The sequence below is a fragment of the Microcaecilia unicolor genome, chromosome 8, assembly GCF_901765095.1.
Source record: "Microcaecilia unicolor chromosome 8, aMicUni1.1, whole genome shotgun sequence".
In the NCBI taxonomy this organism is placed as follows: Eukaryota; Metazoa; Chordata; class Amphibia; order Gymnophiona; family Siphonopidae; genus Microcaecilia; species Microcaecilia unicolor.
Window position 1 is genome coordinate 207835610 of NC_044038.1, and position 15752 is coordinate 207851361.

Sequence of the window (15752 nt, forward strand, 5' to 3'; positions counted from 1 at the left end):
AGAATCCCAATCAGGGCTAGTGCATCCATTAGGAAACTAGGTGGTTGCCTAGAGCACCAATATTCTGGGAGTGGCAAAAGGGCCGGCACCTTAACTTTCTCTCCCTCCCTCTTACCTGACGGCTGTATAGCTAGCACTTGTTTCGGCCATTCCCCAAGGCCAACAGGCGGAAAGGTGCTTACTAGCATGTCAAACATTTTCTGCCATGTGGATCCAATCTTGCTGTATGTGCTGTGAGATTATGGGATCTCATGGCTCACGTCTTCAGACTGGTCCCCTGCAGCAGATGGAACTGTCCTGCAAATAAGTACTGTCCACCTGTCGCCCAAAAGGGGACAAGAGAGGTGCTGTGGATAGAGTTGCCAGGGGATGGGGAGCAATAAAGAAGACAAATTTTTAAATGGGTGGAATTTGGGGGAGGGGTGGCAGGCTGCAGAGGGGACATACATTTATGTCTTCAGGACTGGATGAACCTCTTGTGCAAATCTAGAGGCAGTTAGCAACCCTGGTTGCTAAGGGTTTGCCTTTGCATCTGTGACTGAACTGAGATGTTTTACTACACTTTAGATTTCCTGTAGGGATCTTTGGCAGTCTGGTTTGTTCTCTTTTATTAATAGGGGTTGCATTAACATTCTAGGATTTGATATAAGTTTTTTTTTTGTTACTAGTGCTGCTTTGGCACGGCAAATTTGCCATAGAGATTTGGAATGTATTTTTGGTTGGGTTTTGTGTAATCTCCAAAGTAACAGGGAGTGGAGAGTTTGTGCTGCTGTTACCGAAGTGACTCTAGAATTTGTATATTATGGACACTGTACTTTAATCTGCTGCCAGGAGGTAGGTATGTAACAGGGGGCAGTAAGAATGAAGATCCCCCTAGAATGCTTATTATCCTTGCACTGGGCCTGCCCAGGCTGCAGGGCAAAGCATCCTCAGTTCAGTGCACTATCTGGCCTGGTTCAGATTTAACAGCTGCAGCATCCCCCAAAGTGGTATAAATTACTGTTCAACAACACTTGGTGAACACTTCACTTTTACAAGAATTTGCACATCTGACCTCTCTGTGGATGCCTGCAGAAAAATCTTAATGGGTGCAATGATGGTAAAGAGGGGGGGGGGGGGGATATAACAAAAAGGAACTAGGAAAGTATAAAAACAAACAGAAAATCATTTTTAACAGTCACTTATAAATAAACCAAACGTGGACAGGAAAGAAATAAACTCATTCCACTCACTCCCCCCCACCCCACTATGCCCCCCTAGTGGAGGCCAACCATCCTCCATCAAACATTCTAGCTTTAATCTTATTCGATCAACATAAACGCTTCCGGAAAGGAGCTTAAGAAAATAGAAACGGAGCTGGCTCAGCCAGGCATGCAGCAGCTGTTTGATGCCTGCAAACTTATTTGGTGACATGTTTGCAAAAGAACTTGAGAAGCAACAGGATTGTTCCATTATACCAAATCTGTTTCTAATGGGTCTATGATAAAAGCCATAGATTTCATTTGCATATATGTCTGCTGCTACATTATCTTTACAACATGCCTCAGACAGTGCAGGGTACATACAGACCTTAAAACCTTAACATGTTCATTAAGGATAAAATGAACAGGAACACATAACAATGGAGAACGAGCCACTTTGATCTTTAGGCAATTACTTCATTTTAATCTTGTTTTATCATACAACTAGTAAAAAAGGCCCGTTTCTGACACAAATGAAACAGGAGCTAGCAAGGTTTTCCTCGCAGTATGTATGTTTGAGAGAGTGTATGTGAGAGTGACTGTGTGAGAGAGTGAATGTGTGAGTGTGTGTGAGAGAGTGAGTCTGTGTGCGAGTGTGTCTGTGAGAGAGAGAGAGTGTGTGTGTGAGAATGAGAGTGTGTGCAAGTGCATATGTGAGACACTGTGAGAGAGAGAGTTTCACACAGATACAGTATTTGCGAGAGTGAGTGTATGAGAACAAGAGAGTGTGTGAGTGACTGTGTGACACATAGAGAGTGAATGTGATACAGTGTGAGACATAGTGTGTGTGTGTGAGTGAGTGAGAGAAAGACATTGACTGTGAGAGAGTGTGTGTGACAGAGATACCTCCCCCCCTCTGGTGTCAGCCCCCCCCCCCCTCTCTCTCTGGTGTCTGAGCATCACTGTGCAGGACGCTGAGCTCTGGCTGTGCTTCAAGGAACTGACCAATCCTATTTAATAGAATGCACCTCCAACATTCTGAAGCTGAGAAACCTCGTGTGGTTGGTCACTTCTGCTTGTGACGAACCCGGAAGTACGTGATGTCAATTCAGGAGATGGATACAGAGAGCAGGAATGCCTCAGCCATGCAGTCAGCTTCAGAATGTTGGAGGTGCGTTTTATTATATAGGATGAACAATCTGCCCAATATGAACACATCTTTGCTTTCATGTCCCTCTGTTGCAGGTGTGAAGTGCGCCCAGGGCCCGAGTTCCTCACCAGATTCTACACTTTCTACCCCAACCGCTTGTTCAAAGCCCATCAGTTCTACTACACAGACCCATATTGCCGTGACCCCTCCTACTCCCTAGTGATTAAAGGGAGGCTCCGCCTCCGACAGGCATCCTGGATCACAAGAGGGGCTACAGAAGCAGAGCACCACCTTCAAAAAGTAGGCATTGTGTTCCACAATGAGAGAACCATGAGAGAAATTGCAACTCAGATGAACCAGAGCTGTCCTGGATTCATGCTGCCAACCCGGTCCTGGATCCCGGGTACATTGCATGAGGTATTAAGCGCCAAGGCTGGGCGGGACTGCACAGCTGCCCTGGATTTTACCATGCATGAACTCAGCTTAGTGCGGCTGGAGAGGAAGTACCTGCAGCAGGAAAGCACAGTGTCAGAGGAGCTTTTTCTGGGTGACATTCATACAGAGAAGAGGGAGCGAATGCATTATCGACCCACAGGATACCAGCGCCCCCTGCAGAGTGCCATGGTAAGTACTAGCGGGGGCAACATATAGCAAGACCTAGGAAAGTAGCTGAAAACTCATCTGCAATTCAAAATGGTAACTATATCTTTTTGTATAATTGCACCAGTAGAGAACATTGCTGTTCCCGAATCTGTGTTAGCATCAGAATTTGCCAGCAGTGGCAACTCTAGCAGCTGAAACTGCTGGAGTAGAAAAGGCATTTCAGGATACAGACCTGCAGCAACAATGTGTGTACTAGTAAGCAGTGTTATGGCCACTAGCAAAACAAATAGGAAAAGGAGACCTGTCCTTAAACACAGATCAGATTACTCAAACTTACACATAAAATATTGATGAAATCTTCTGCACCAACAGAAGGAAGTAACCCCTTTATTACACATGGGTGGGTGGAACCATTTAAATAAGCATAGAGTAGCATGAAACGGTCAGTACTCTTAATTGTGAAGCAGCAAACTAGTGATACACAATCCCTTTAATTGACCAGTTCAGGTCAGTTCCTACAAGTCCTTCCTATTTTTGAACTTACATCCATTGTGTATTTATCACTCCTAAGGGCAGCAGATGGATGGTCCTTGCTTCCACGCCCCCTTTAAGTTACTTTCCTGTCTTCCAACATGTTGATATGTTTCCAGAAATCTGGCTCCCGACTCAAACTCCATTCCTTAATCCCCCTGGAAAAGGAGGGGGAAGATGCTAAAATGGGTACATATGGTACCAGATGGGGTCACTTCTATTTTACCCCCACTGCAACAGGGGCTCTGTAGTGCACGTGTCTTACAGAATTGGAACTACAGGTCCATAGCTGTACTGCAGAAAACCCCATGAACAGCGAACCATCTGGTAATGTTACTCAAAAGCAGTGGTGTGCTGGTAAATTTTTAACAACAGGCTCTTTCCCCGGTCCACCTCGGCGCCCCCCATCCATCACTGCGCCCCCCCCAACCACCTCTGCGCCCCCCCCAAAATTGCAGAGCTGGCTATAGCCGGGAGGGGGTGGGGGGGGGTGGGGCAATGCATTACTCTCTCCAGGAAAAAAAATTAAATGATCCCAGGTTCCAATCTAATTCATGTTTAATATGGGATAAAATGCCATAAATAAGTAAATAAATATAAACTTTTAACGTTCAGCACCTGATTCTCAATGTGGACATATTCCAAACACTATAATGAAAATAAAATTCTTTTTTTCTACCTTTGTTGTCTGGTGACTTTGTTTCTCTGATGATGCTGGCCCAGTATCTGATTCTGCTGCTCTCTATCTGTTCCCTTGACTCTGTTTCCAGGGCTTCCTTTCCATTTATTTCTTTTCTTTCCTCCTTTCTTCTTCATTTCTGGTCCTCCGCAGACTTGACTGTATAGTGGATCCAGCTTCTGCCTATTTTCTCCATCCATGTGCAGTTTCTCTCCTCACTTCCTTTTCCCTCATCTAATCTCCTTCCTCTATCTTCCCTCCATGTCTAGCATTTCTTCTCTCTCCCTTCCCTTCCCTCCCCTCCACCTATGTCCAGAATTTCTCTTGCCCTCCCCTCCAGCCATGTCCTGAAACTCTCTTCTCTCCCCTGCGCTCCTCTACCCATCCATGCCCAGCAATTCTCTCCCCTGCCCCCTCTGCCCATCCATGCCCAGCAATTCTCTCCCCTGCTTCCCTCTGCCCATCCATGCCGAGCAATTCTCTCCCCTGCCCTCCTCTGGCCATCCATGCCCAGCACTTCTCTCCCCTGCCCCCTCTGCCCATCCATGTCCAGCAGTTCTCTCCCCTGCCCCCTCTGCCCATCCATGCCCAGCAATTCTTCTCCCTCCTCTCTCACTCCCATCCATGTCTAGCGATGTCCTTCGCCCCCACCCTCCCCTGCCGTCAGTTTCAATTAACTCCCTCGAAGCCCTGCATTATTTAAGGCCCTGCTGTCCGTCTCCAGCTGCCTTCCCTGCCTGCTTCTGAGGCGTTCGCGCCCTTAGTCCCACCGCGGAAAAAGGAAATGACATCAGAATGATGTCAGAAGGCGGGACTAAGGGCGTGAACGCCTCAGAAGCAGGCAGGGAAGGCAGCTGGAGACGGGCAGCAGGGCTTTAAATAAGGCGGCGCTTCGAGGAAGGTAATTGAAAGTGACAGATGGGAGCGGCAGGGGAGGGTGGGGGCGAAGGACATCGCTAGACATGGATGGGAGCGGGAGGGGAGGTAAGCATGGCGCCCTCCTGCCATGCTTACCTCGTGCAATGGAGCCGGCTCGCCCCGAACAACAACCGGCTCACAAGAGCTGTCAAAATTTAACAAGCGGCTCTTGCGAGCCGGTGCGAGCCGGCTCCAGCACACCACTGCTCAAAAGGATTAACAAAGCATGTACTAGGCACGAGAGACCTTTCTGGCCCATGGAGTCTACATTCAAGCTTTAAATTCTTCTGAAAGGAGCGGCAGTTAACAACTCTAAGTAACTTGCTAGGCAGACTACATATGCACTGACATTTGTGGCCAGACGCACTAAACTTAACAAGCCATTAACGAGCAAGTAGTAAACCGTGGCATGCACTAAATGCTTCTCCGAGCATTTAGAGAATGCAAGTGAGCTACAACGAGCAGTTCATTTGCATTCCATTTCCTTGATGCATGGCCGTTCCCTACCGATTTGCTATGAAATCGGTAAGGGAACGGCTCTTCCAAGGACTTTAGTGCATCTAGCCCTTGGTTTGACTGTCATTCTAGGGCCAGACAGCAGGGCTGTTCAAATGGGCAGGCAAGCAACATCACTGCCTTTACAAGGCAGGCTGCAAATCTGTCCTTAAATAGGAGGGGGGAAAAAAAGCGGGGGGGGGGGGGGGGGGGGAATGACCATTTTGTCAAGGGATTCTCTTGAAGGATTCACACCTCTTTTATCAACTGAAGCAGCCTGGGTCAGTCATAGTTTTAGCCTACTGCTTCCAAAATCCTGGCACTACAAAGGCACCAGGAGACAAAACATCCAGAGGATAAAATACATTGTTTAAAGTACAAATGTAAAAGAGCCTTCTTCTTATATGCATAATCTAATATTGGTACCTCCATAATCAGGGTAATTTATTCTCTTCCTAATCAAATAATTCTAGGTTTTCCCCATCCTAAACAAGGTAGATTTAAAACATTATTCATCTTAACTTTTTTGTTCCAGGTACTTAAGCCTTGGAAATCATTGCCATGTGAGAGTAGAGAACTAAGGACCCTGTTTACTAAGCTGCGCTATAAGCATGCTAGCATATTTAATGCACGCTAAAAATTAGCATGCACTAAATGCTAGACACACCCATAGGAATCTATGGTTATCTCTAGCATTTAGCATGCGCTAAAAACACTAGCCTGCCTTAGAAAACAAGGTGTTTTTTAGAAGCTTGTTAAATTTTTTTTATCTAATTCTTAATTATGAATCAGTTAAGATGTTTAAGCTTTTTAATTTCATTTCTTGTTATTAAATTTTACAATATAATTACAAGACATCATCTTGAAAAGAGACTTCCAATAACTTAACAAACACCACCACATCATTAAAAAAATTTTGGAATTTAGATCACACAGAGAATCCAAGAACAATAATTACCAAAGCAGTGATAGCCAAGAAACAAAAACAAAAACACCCTGCACGTGAGGAGGATGTTCCTTGCTGCATGGCTAGAAATTGTCTCATGCACTCTTGAATTTTCCTACAAACATCAGCATAAATAGGGATTCTTCCTCCAAGAGTTTCAGAATCCAGGACACAAAAGTAATGGTGCTAGAGTCTTTTATCTTGAGCAAAAACATTAGACACCAATAAACGTCGTTTTAGTAACCAATTCCCCAGAAGACTCCAATAGAGTGGTTACAACCAAAGAAGTTTCTGCAGAAGGTTTCCCCTGCAAATAGTAAATATTGGTTCAAAGGTGGTAAGGTTGAGTCAGAAAGTGCAATACCTCCTTAAGAGATCTATACAATAGATCCTTAGAGGAATTAAAAAGTACATGAAGCAAATTCAGAATCTGAATATTTAAAATGCCTGGTAGCATTTTCCCATCTCTTCATCTTCCTACGTATCAAGGTCTTATCTACAATAAAAGCAAATGGGAGAAATTAAAGTTTTTTCACCTCTTCTTCTAAGCCTTCCATCTTAGTAGCAACGCTTAAGAAAGACCATCCTCAACCTAAGGTTTAGCCCGAGAGGAACATTTATTCAAATAAGCAAATCTTGTGTAGAGATGCCACTATCAACTAAATATCTTTCATGGTGATTTCTGCAGCTTTTACTAACGACAGTACCAAAGGCAGAGCTGGAAACCTCTCTGTTCTTTCCTCCAATATTCCAAGATGCTCCAAGGCTGGAAAACCAAGGCCAGGAGCAGTGGAGGAGTAGCCTAGTGGTTAGTAGTGGAATTTGATCCTGGGGAACAGAGTTTGATTCCCACTGCAGTTCCTTACAACTCTGGGTAAGTCACAACCCTCCATTGCCCCTGGTACGAAATAAGTACCTGAATATATGTAAACCGCTTTGAATGTAGTTGCAAAAACCTCAGAAAGGCGGTATATCAAGTCCCATTTCCATTTCCCTCTCCCCCAGCACTGACAGAGCAGAGGGAGTAACAGACTGGAGTGAACATAGCACTATACGTAGCTGAGCCCCTCCCAATGCGGAGACGGGAGAGGATAAGTGGCAGATAGGTGAATCCAGGCTCAGCAAAACATCACCACCCAAGGAGCATAGCTCTGAAATGCTCTCCTCAGCAGGAAAGCCCAAGGAGTGAGAGATACTGATGAAGCCCTGAATGGGCATCTGTCTCGGTGTAGGGGTAGAAGAGGGCTTCATAGAGCTACCTTTCCTCTTTGGCAGAGTTCTAGGTGAAATGTAATAAGGTTGAGAAGAGAAAGAAGAGGAGTGGCCCAATGGTTAGGGTGGTGGACTCTGGTCCTGGGGAACTGAGTTCAATTCCCACTTCAGGCACAGGCAGCTCCTTGTGACTCTGGGCAAGTCACTTAACCCTCCATTGCCCCAAGTACAAATAAGTACCTGTATATGTAAGCCACATTGAGCCTGCCATGAGTGGGAAAGCATGGGGTACAAAAGTAACAAAAAAAAAGTCTAAGCACTCCATTTTGGTGTGGCAGCCATCTTGGATTGTGTTATTGAGCTTTTATTGTATAACTAGTAAAAAAGGCCCGTTTCTGTCAGAAATGAAACTGGCGCTAGCAAGGTTTTCCTCAGAGTGTATGTTTGAGAGAGATGGAGAGTGTGAGTCAGAGAGAGTGTATGTGAGAGACAGAGAATGAGTGTGTGCCACCTCCCTTTATGGTTTGAAGCCCCCCTTCCACCTCCACCTCGCTGGTCTCAGGACCCCCCTCACCCCCTCCCTCCAGCCACCCATGTCCGGCGACCCTGCCCCCTGCAGCCACCCATGTCCAGCAACCCTCCTCTCCCCTGCCCCCCCCTCCAGCCACCCAGGCTGACATCACTCACAGCTGATTCCCAGGCAGGGGGAGGAGTAGGGAAACACGCAGAGCAAGTAGCAGGGAGCGGCGCATCAAACAATGACCCTCCTCTCCCCTGCCCCACCTGTCCTGTGACCCTCCTCTCCCCCTGGCCCCCTGCAGCCACCCATGGCCAGCGACCCTACTCTCCCAGGCCCCCCCCCAGCCACCCAGGCTGATGTCACTCACACCTGATTCCCAGGCAGGGGGAGGAGTAGGGAAACACGCAGAGCAAGTGGCAGGGAGCGGCGCATCAAACAATGACCCTCCTCTCCCCTGCCCCCCCTCCAGCCACCCATGTCCTGCGACCCTCCTCTCTCCCTGGCCCCCTGCAGCCACCCATGGCCAGCGACCCTACTCTCCCCTGCCCCCCCTCCAGCCACCCAGGCTGACGTCACTCGCAGTTGATTCCCAGGCAGGGGTAGGAGTAGGGAAACATGTGGAGCAAGTGCGCATCAAATAATGACCCTCCTCTCCCCTGCTCCCCCCTCCAGCCACCCATGTCCAGTGACCCTACTCTCACCATACCCCCCCCACCTCCAGCCACCCATGCCCAACGACCCTGCTCTCTCACCTGCCCCTCCTTCATCCACCCAGGTTGTGTAACCAATTCTTCAGGGCAGGCAGGAAAGATCCCTGGTCCTGCCTGCCCAATGCTGGTGCTGACGCTCGCCCACTGCCGGATCGCTGTTCAAAATGGCCATTGAGACTTCCAATGGTGGACTCGCGAGACTTCTGCTGGTCTTGGAGGCCGCCCTGTATCGTTGGCCATTTTGAACAGCGATCTGGCATCGGGGGAGTGCCAGCAGCGGGCATGCAGGACCGGGGGTCTTTCCTGCCTGCCCCAAAGAACTGGTTACACAACCTGGGTGGATGGAGGGGCAGGTGAGAGAGCAGGGTCGTTGGACATGGGTGGCTGGAGGGGGGGCAGGGGAAGAGTAGGGTCATTGATCCGCCGCTCCCTGCTACTTGCTCCGCGTGCTTCCCTACTCCTCTCCCTGCCTGGGAATCAGCTATGAGTGACGTCAGCCTGGCTACGGAGCCTAGCTCAGCAACTCCGAAGGAGCCACAGCCACAGGCAGACACATTAGAACGTTGGTGGTGAAAATTATTGTATAGGAAGTTGAGATTGTAACACCTAGGAAATCCACATAGAACTAGTACAGTTGATGCAGAATATAAGAAATATAATGTAACTAAAGAAAGCATAAAGTTTGCAACTTGAATATTTTCCCCCCTTTTTACAAGTGTACTGGCTACAATCCTTTGTGCCAGCTCCTAGTCTACATTAGATGCAATAGTGACCATGCATATCACCAGGAAAAAAACAAATTAATAATTATGTAACATGTCACTTGTGCACAGAACACTGGGCAGACACAATGCACAGTACCTGCACCATGGCGTTTACAGTCTAGTCAAGACCAGCAGGAGACAGAACGAAAAATAGGAGGATTTAGGTAAGGGGATTAAGGGCCATGACACCTTACCACATGCAATCTGCAAATTACACATGTAAAGCAATCAGTTCTAGCTTTTTCCCCCCACCAGTGCCAGCATTCACATAGCATCTATCCCAATGCTAGAGAACCTCTGTGATTTCTTTGTTGCTCTGCATTGTGTCTTCAGGGGCACCTTTTTTTTTTTTGTTTGCTTAAGAGAAGCATTTAACATTTCACATATTAAAAAACAGGTATGTTAGAAGAAATCATGGAACAGAATAATGTGTAAAGAGATTCTAGTCTTGATTCCAGGGCAAGCTCCATTTAGGTATACCAGTAGCGTAGCCAGTGATTAATTTTTGGGTGGGCCTGGAGGTGGAGTGGGTGGGCACAGACCTCTTTCCTCTACACCATCCACCCCCCCCGCCAGCTGCCCCCCGCCGCCACCACCACATTTTGTGTCTGCCCGCGACAGCCCCCTGCACTGACCTGAAGCACGTTCTCCCTCCAATCCAGCACCGGCGATCATAGCCAGCCTTCTACCATGTCCAGCGCATGTCGTCAGAGCTTCTTCTCAGGCGCGTCCCGCCTACTCTGCAACTTCCTACTGGACGTGGTAGAAGGCTGGCTATGATCGCCGCTGCGGGATTGGAGGGAGAACGCGCTTCAGGTCAGTGCAGAGGGCTGTTGCGAGCAGGGCGGGCCTGTAGCAAAAGTGGGTGGGCCTGGGCCCATCCAGGCCCACCCGTGGCTACGCCCCTGAGGTATACAAGTTTTTGCCCTGGCCAAATCAGCCCCCAATCTAAATTGCACCTGAGGGTGAAATGACCTTCCCGAATCTCAAGGAGTGCCACTGGGAGAAGTAGGATTTGAACTCTGGCTTCCCTGGTTTGTAAACTGCTTTTCTACACAAAATTCTCTGCAGTAGTTTAAAAGCAAAACCTTTAACATAATGGATGTTAAATATTTAATCTATAAATATTCAGCATTCTACATTGTGCGCTTAGTAAAAATCCATAATCTGTGATTCGTGTTGATACACAAACTTCACCTTTTTAGGTCCAGCAGGCACAGCCTACCTCAGTTCCTTTCATCACCCATCCTGGATGGGTAGACCGAGGGGTTCTGCATAATTTTCTCATGGCAGTGGAGGGGTGCCTAGTAAAACTGTAGTTATAAAATTATTTTTAAAGCCTTGTGTTTTTAGCTGCATCAAACTTTACACATGAAAGCTAAGAAAGTAGTTGAGACGATAAAACTTTTGGGAGTCTAATAAAAATTAAGAAGTAAATAGAATTAAGAAATTAATGTTAAAGCTTCCCCTCCCCCCAAGCAGGATAACACAGTATTCCCTTTTCTGTCTTAAATGTATCTAATGTTCTATCTTGACAGCACCATCTCCATCCCTGTCCGGCTTGTGGGCTCATATACCAGGCAGATGAACATCACCCACCTATTTTGCCCCTGGTACCAGAGCTACCTCTGCATCTAAGTGGCAAGTGGGCAAGCATCCACTGTGAAGTACGCCCAGCGGTGCTCTTCCTCACAAGATATTTCACATTTAATGGAAACAATCAGACATGGGAGGGGTATTACCACCACTACTCTGACCCCCTCTGCAACCAGCCAACCTTCACTATCTATGCATCTGGCCACTACACCAAGGGGATCCCATCCTCCAAAGTGAAAGGTGGCACAGAATTGGAGTTCAAGGTGACAAAGGCTAAGGTCACAGCAATGGACAAGGCAACAGTACTAATGCTAAACTCTTCAGATCCGGGTACCTGCGGCAAGAATGGCTTTTGGGTTATTGGGACAGAGCAGGACATCACCCAAACAAATGGATGTATCGCATTAGGCATTCAGCTCCCCCATACTGAATATGAGCTTTTTAAAATTGAACAAGGTATCAAGGATCACCTCCTCCTGTTTATTGGTGAAAGACCTACAGATGGCTCCAGCCCTGATACTCCTGCCAAGCGCCCCACTTCCTACCAGGCCCCTCTTATTCAATGTGTGGGGGCCTCTAGGGTCTTCTCCACACCTGTAAACCAGAACTATCTGGCGATGACTGGTAACAGCAGAAGCACAGCCTTAACGTCATCTCCTTTAGCCCTGCTGTTCTTGCTTACAGGATTCTATGTTTTAAAGTGGAACTGAGCTGATCAGCCTGTCTGTGCAGGTGGGGAACAAAATTGAAGACCCTGCATTAGAATGCATCCCAGGAGAAAAGAAACAGCAGTCAGGCCTGTGGGCCTTGTTAATTCCCACAAAGGAAGAGCATGTAGGGTCAGGGAGCTCCCCCCCTAGACATAGGTCCAGTATGTACTATGTATATATATATTTCTTTACCAAACTTTAAAAAATGATGAGGGGTAAAGGGAAGAAATGTACACAGAGATGTCCGATATTTAAGATATCTGTATCAAATGCATTTTTATGCCATGTCACATGCAGTGCTTCAAGCAAATGCAGATTACCTGGGTGAAACCTAGGAGCAGCTGATGGGAGTCTGGCCATGAGCCTTCAGTTTAATTTAGGCTAAGCTAGTGCTCACAGAGCTGGCCCTGGAGGCTTCCAACCCATTCTGGTATTCAGGACATTCACAAATATTTATGACACGCACGATGGTGTAATTTTTATTACTCTCAAAACCAGACTCAATAGTTTGGGTCCAGATTTATTAACTCCTGCTGAAAAACAGTTTTGTATTACTTTAGACCAAGAAAAGCATAATTACTGTACTGCACAGCAAGCATAGTAAAATTATCTTGCTAAACGCAATCTTTACTATGGGTATAGTACTATCTATACTTCTATTGAAGGTCATCTCAGTGATTAAGATTAGTACCAACCCTGTACCCACAATACTGAGTAAACTGATTCTATCCAGGAAATTTCCATTGGGTTTAGCACCCCAATTGTTTTGAAAAGTTGGCTCCTATGGGGTGTGAGCCTTTTCTTAAGCTAGATGGCTTCAAAATCAAGCCTCATCTTTCTCTTGTACTAAATATCATGATAAGGGAAGGGTGCCTGCTTCAGAAGGAATAACTTCAGAGACTGGACTTTAAACATTTCTGGGTCAGAGCTGAATTAGTACACAACTTTTTCTTGTTTTATTGAGAAACCATAGGAAATAAGAACAAGAGAAAAAAAAAAAAGCTGAGGCTCCTTCCACAAGGATTGCTAGAAGTGATCCTTTAGGTCTGTAGGTAAACAAGCAACTGCTGTTGCCTGATATACTGCAGTGTGAAACCCTTCACCCACCCACAGAGCACAGGTTTTCAACCCAGTCCTTGAACAGTCAAGCTCATTTTCAAAGTTTCTATGGAACTTTGGAAGGCTAAGTACTTTGAAAATATGCCTCTTTTAGTTTTGTTTTCAGACTACCCACATTGAACATGCATGAGAAGTTTGCATAGAAGCAGTGCATGCACATATATCTCCTACATATTCCTTGTGGGTATCCTCAAAAGCTGACTCCCCAGATTGGTCCCAAGCACTGAGTTGAGTCCCAACCATAGAGTGCTTCCCAATTTATTTGCAGGGAGCAGAGATAAAGTTACTGCTTTCTCAGGTACTGATGCTCAGAACCTAACACTGAGGTAAAAGGCAATTAGCGCTGGAGTTAAATGTGCACTGGTGTTCAGAAGCCACTAGTGCAGGAAACATACATGCCAAATATGGGCACACCGGTAGTCAAACCACTACCGATGCTAATGGGGCCATTTGGTATTTTCTCCCAGTGCCTTTAATGCTGAAAACTTAGCACCAGCTGGAAATGGCACTGGATTTTGCACTTAAACTGCCAGTTTTGATTTCCTTTTGGAAACAGAAGGAAGGCTGTGTAAGCTCCTAAACCCTCATAGAGAGAAACCAAGGAGGTTTAATTGAAAAATTCTGGTCACCATATCTAAAAAACAAAACAAAAAAAAACGAGAGAGCAGAGCATTGGTCTGACCCAGTATATTTATTCTTGTTATCTTGATACACTCAACACAAACTACTGGTCTATTGCACACCAGTCCTTATTTGTAATAAGGATTTGTTTTAGATGACTTAATATGGCAGATTCAGGCCAGCTAATAGGCTAAGTACACACCCACCATCTCCTGTCAATAAAACCTTCTAAGAAACAAATGGTATGCGAGTTTGAGCAAAACCAAAAGTGAACGCACACATTAGACCCTGTTTTCAGCACTTAAATAAAAGCCTTTCAAGTGGGGGAAATCTTTTTTTGAAAAGCTTATAATTAATGGTGCAGAACAGCACCAATGTGTGCATCACTTCCAGGTTTGCCTGGGCATGTGCACAAGAGTAGCACTTTCTGTGAAATGCATGTGGACATGCACCAAGCACATTCCTCCCCCTTACTTTGTCTCATAGCATGCATATAATTCTAATGCCATTAGCTCTGCGCATTGGGAGAGCTATGGTTCTGAACCTTTCCTGTGATACAAGGTGGGTGCTGCAGTGCTAGTAACTGGGTGTGGAAACTACATGAAAGTGTGTGGTTTAGTATTCAGGCTTAAACTAGGGATGGGCAGCTCAAAAATGTTTCATTGCATTTTGGAGGCAATGATGGTGAATGGGCTCTCTTTATAAATGTTGTGCACCATTTCAGAAACGGTGAACATCTGTTCCTGCTAGTGAGCACAGCTGCACACTAATTCATGCATGCACAAGGGAGCTACAAATGCAGTGTACTCTTTTTATGAATAGTACACATTTTTTTCATGTGCTGATGTTTTGTGCTCATTTTTATTACATGGGATATGTTGTTGACATTTGCTATGTCACTGCAAAATGACAGCCCAACCCTAGTTTAAACCAGTGAAATTAAATATTTAGAAGACTTCCCCTAAATCTACAAAAAAAAAAAATCATTGGCTAAATGCCCATAAGTTCTCTGCATGTGTGCTGACGACAGCTATTTCTAGGTTGGTATGTGAACATGCATCCAATCTACTTTCACCACTAGCTGGACCACTGGAGGCTGCAGCCAACAAGAGTTAGAGAGCTCAAGTCTCTGCAGACTATAACATACAGCCATAATCTTCCCATTATTCATGTGTACAGATGGGTATTTCAGATCACATCCTTTTTTGAAACCTTGCCTGGGTCCTACTAAAGACAAACTTACAGAGAGAAAGAGAGAATAGAAGATAAATAACAAGCAGTCTGTCTAGCCAGCATTCTCTTTTAGACAATTTTTATACCTTCTTCTTCCCGTAAGAGCTATACAGTAACCTTGAAATCCAAAATAGTACAAAATCAATTAAGTTCAGGAGACATTTTCTAATACAACCAAAATGGCATTTAATTAAAACTATGCTGTTGTAACAGACTTAACACAGCTGTATTAAAATTGTTTCCAAGAAGAAAATCTACCATGTTATCACAGACTGAACAGTGTAGCCTCCACGGCAGTTTGCTACAGGAACACATTTCATTAATGTGGTAAGTTGATCCGGCTTCTTTGCACTTCCAGCTCAACCAGAACAGGTAGGACTTGGCACATCCAGGGAGTCCTCCCCCTCCCCCATTTTATATACTCTCCCAATGCACTTTAGTTCACTCGTTGCATTGATAGTTCAGCAGGACTTGATAAATACTGCCCTTTCTTCAAAAAGGTCACAGCTGTGTATAATTTTAAAATAAATAGAATTAGATAAGAATGGAATTCCATTAATGACAGGAAAAAAATTCAATCATCAAAGCTGACACATACACATTCGCTATGCACTCATGGAGCCTACATATGACCACTAGGTGTCACCATTGACTCATCGGTCTCCACCAGTAGCATCACTGTTTTTATTTTTCATGCGAGTACTATAGTAATTCAACTGTCTTCTGTTGCTCCTTTGCCACTGGTCTGGTATAAAAAGTTAAGC

The 15752-nt window shown here is 45.6% G+C and overlaps 1 protein-coding gene across 1 annotated transcript in view; it reads left to right on the forward strand.

Moving 5' to 3' along the window:
* The window catches only part of APCDD1L (APC down-regulated 1 like), a 52752-nt gene extending 40142 nt beyond the window's left edge, over positions 1-12610 (forward strand). The window contains exons 3-4 of the mRNA XM_030212163.1: positions 2427-2955; positions 11248-12610. Of these exons, the coding sequence (XP_030068023.1) occupies positions 2427-2955; positions 11248-12015 (1297 nt within the window). The 3' untranslated portion in view covers positions 12016-12610. The remainder of the gene's footprint in view (positions 1-2426; positions 2956-11247) is intronic.
* The last annotated feature ends 3142 nt before the right edge of the window (positions 12611-15752 follow it).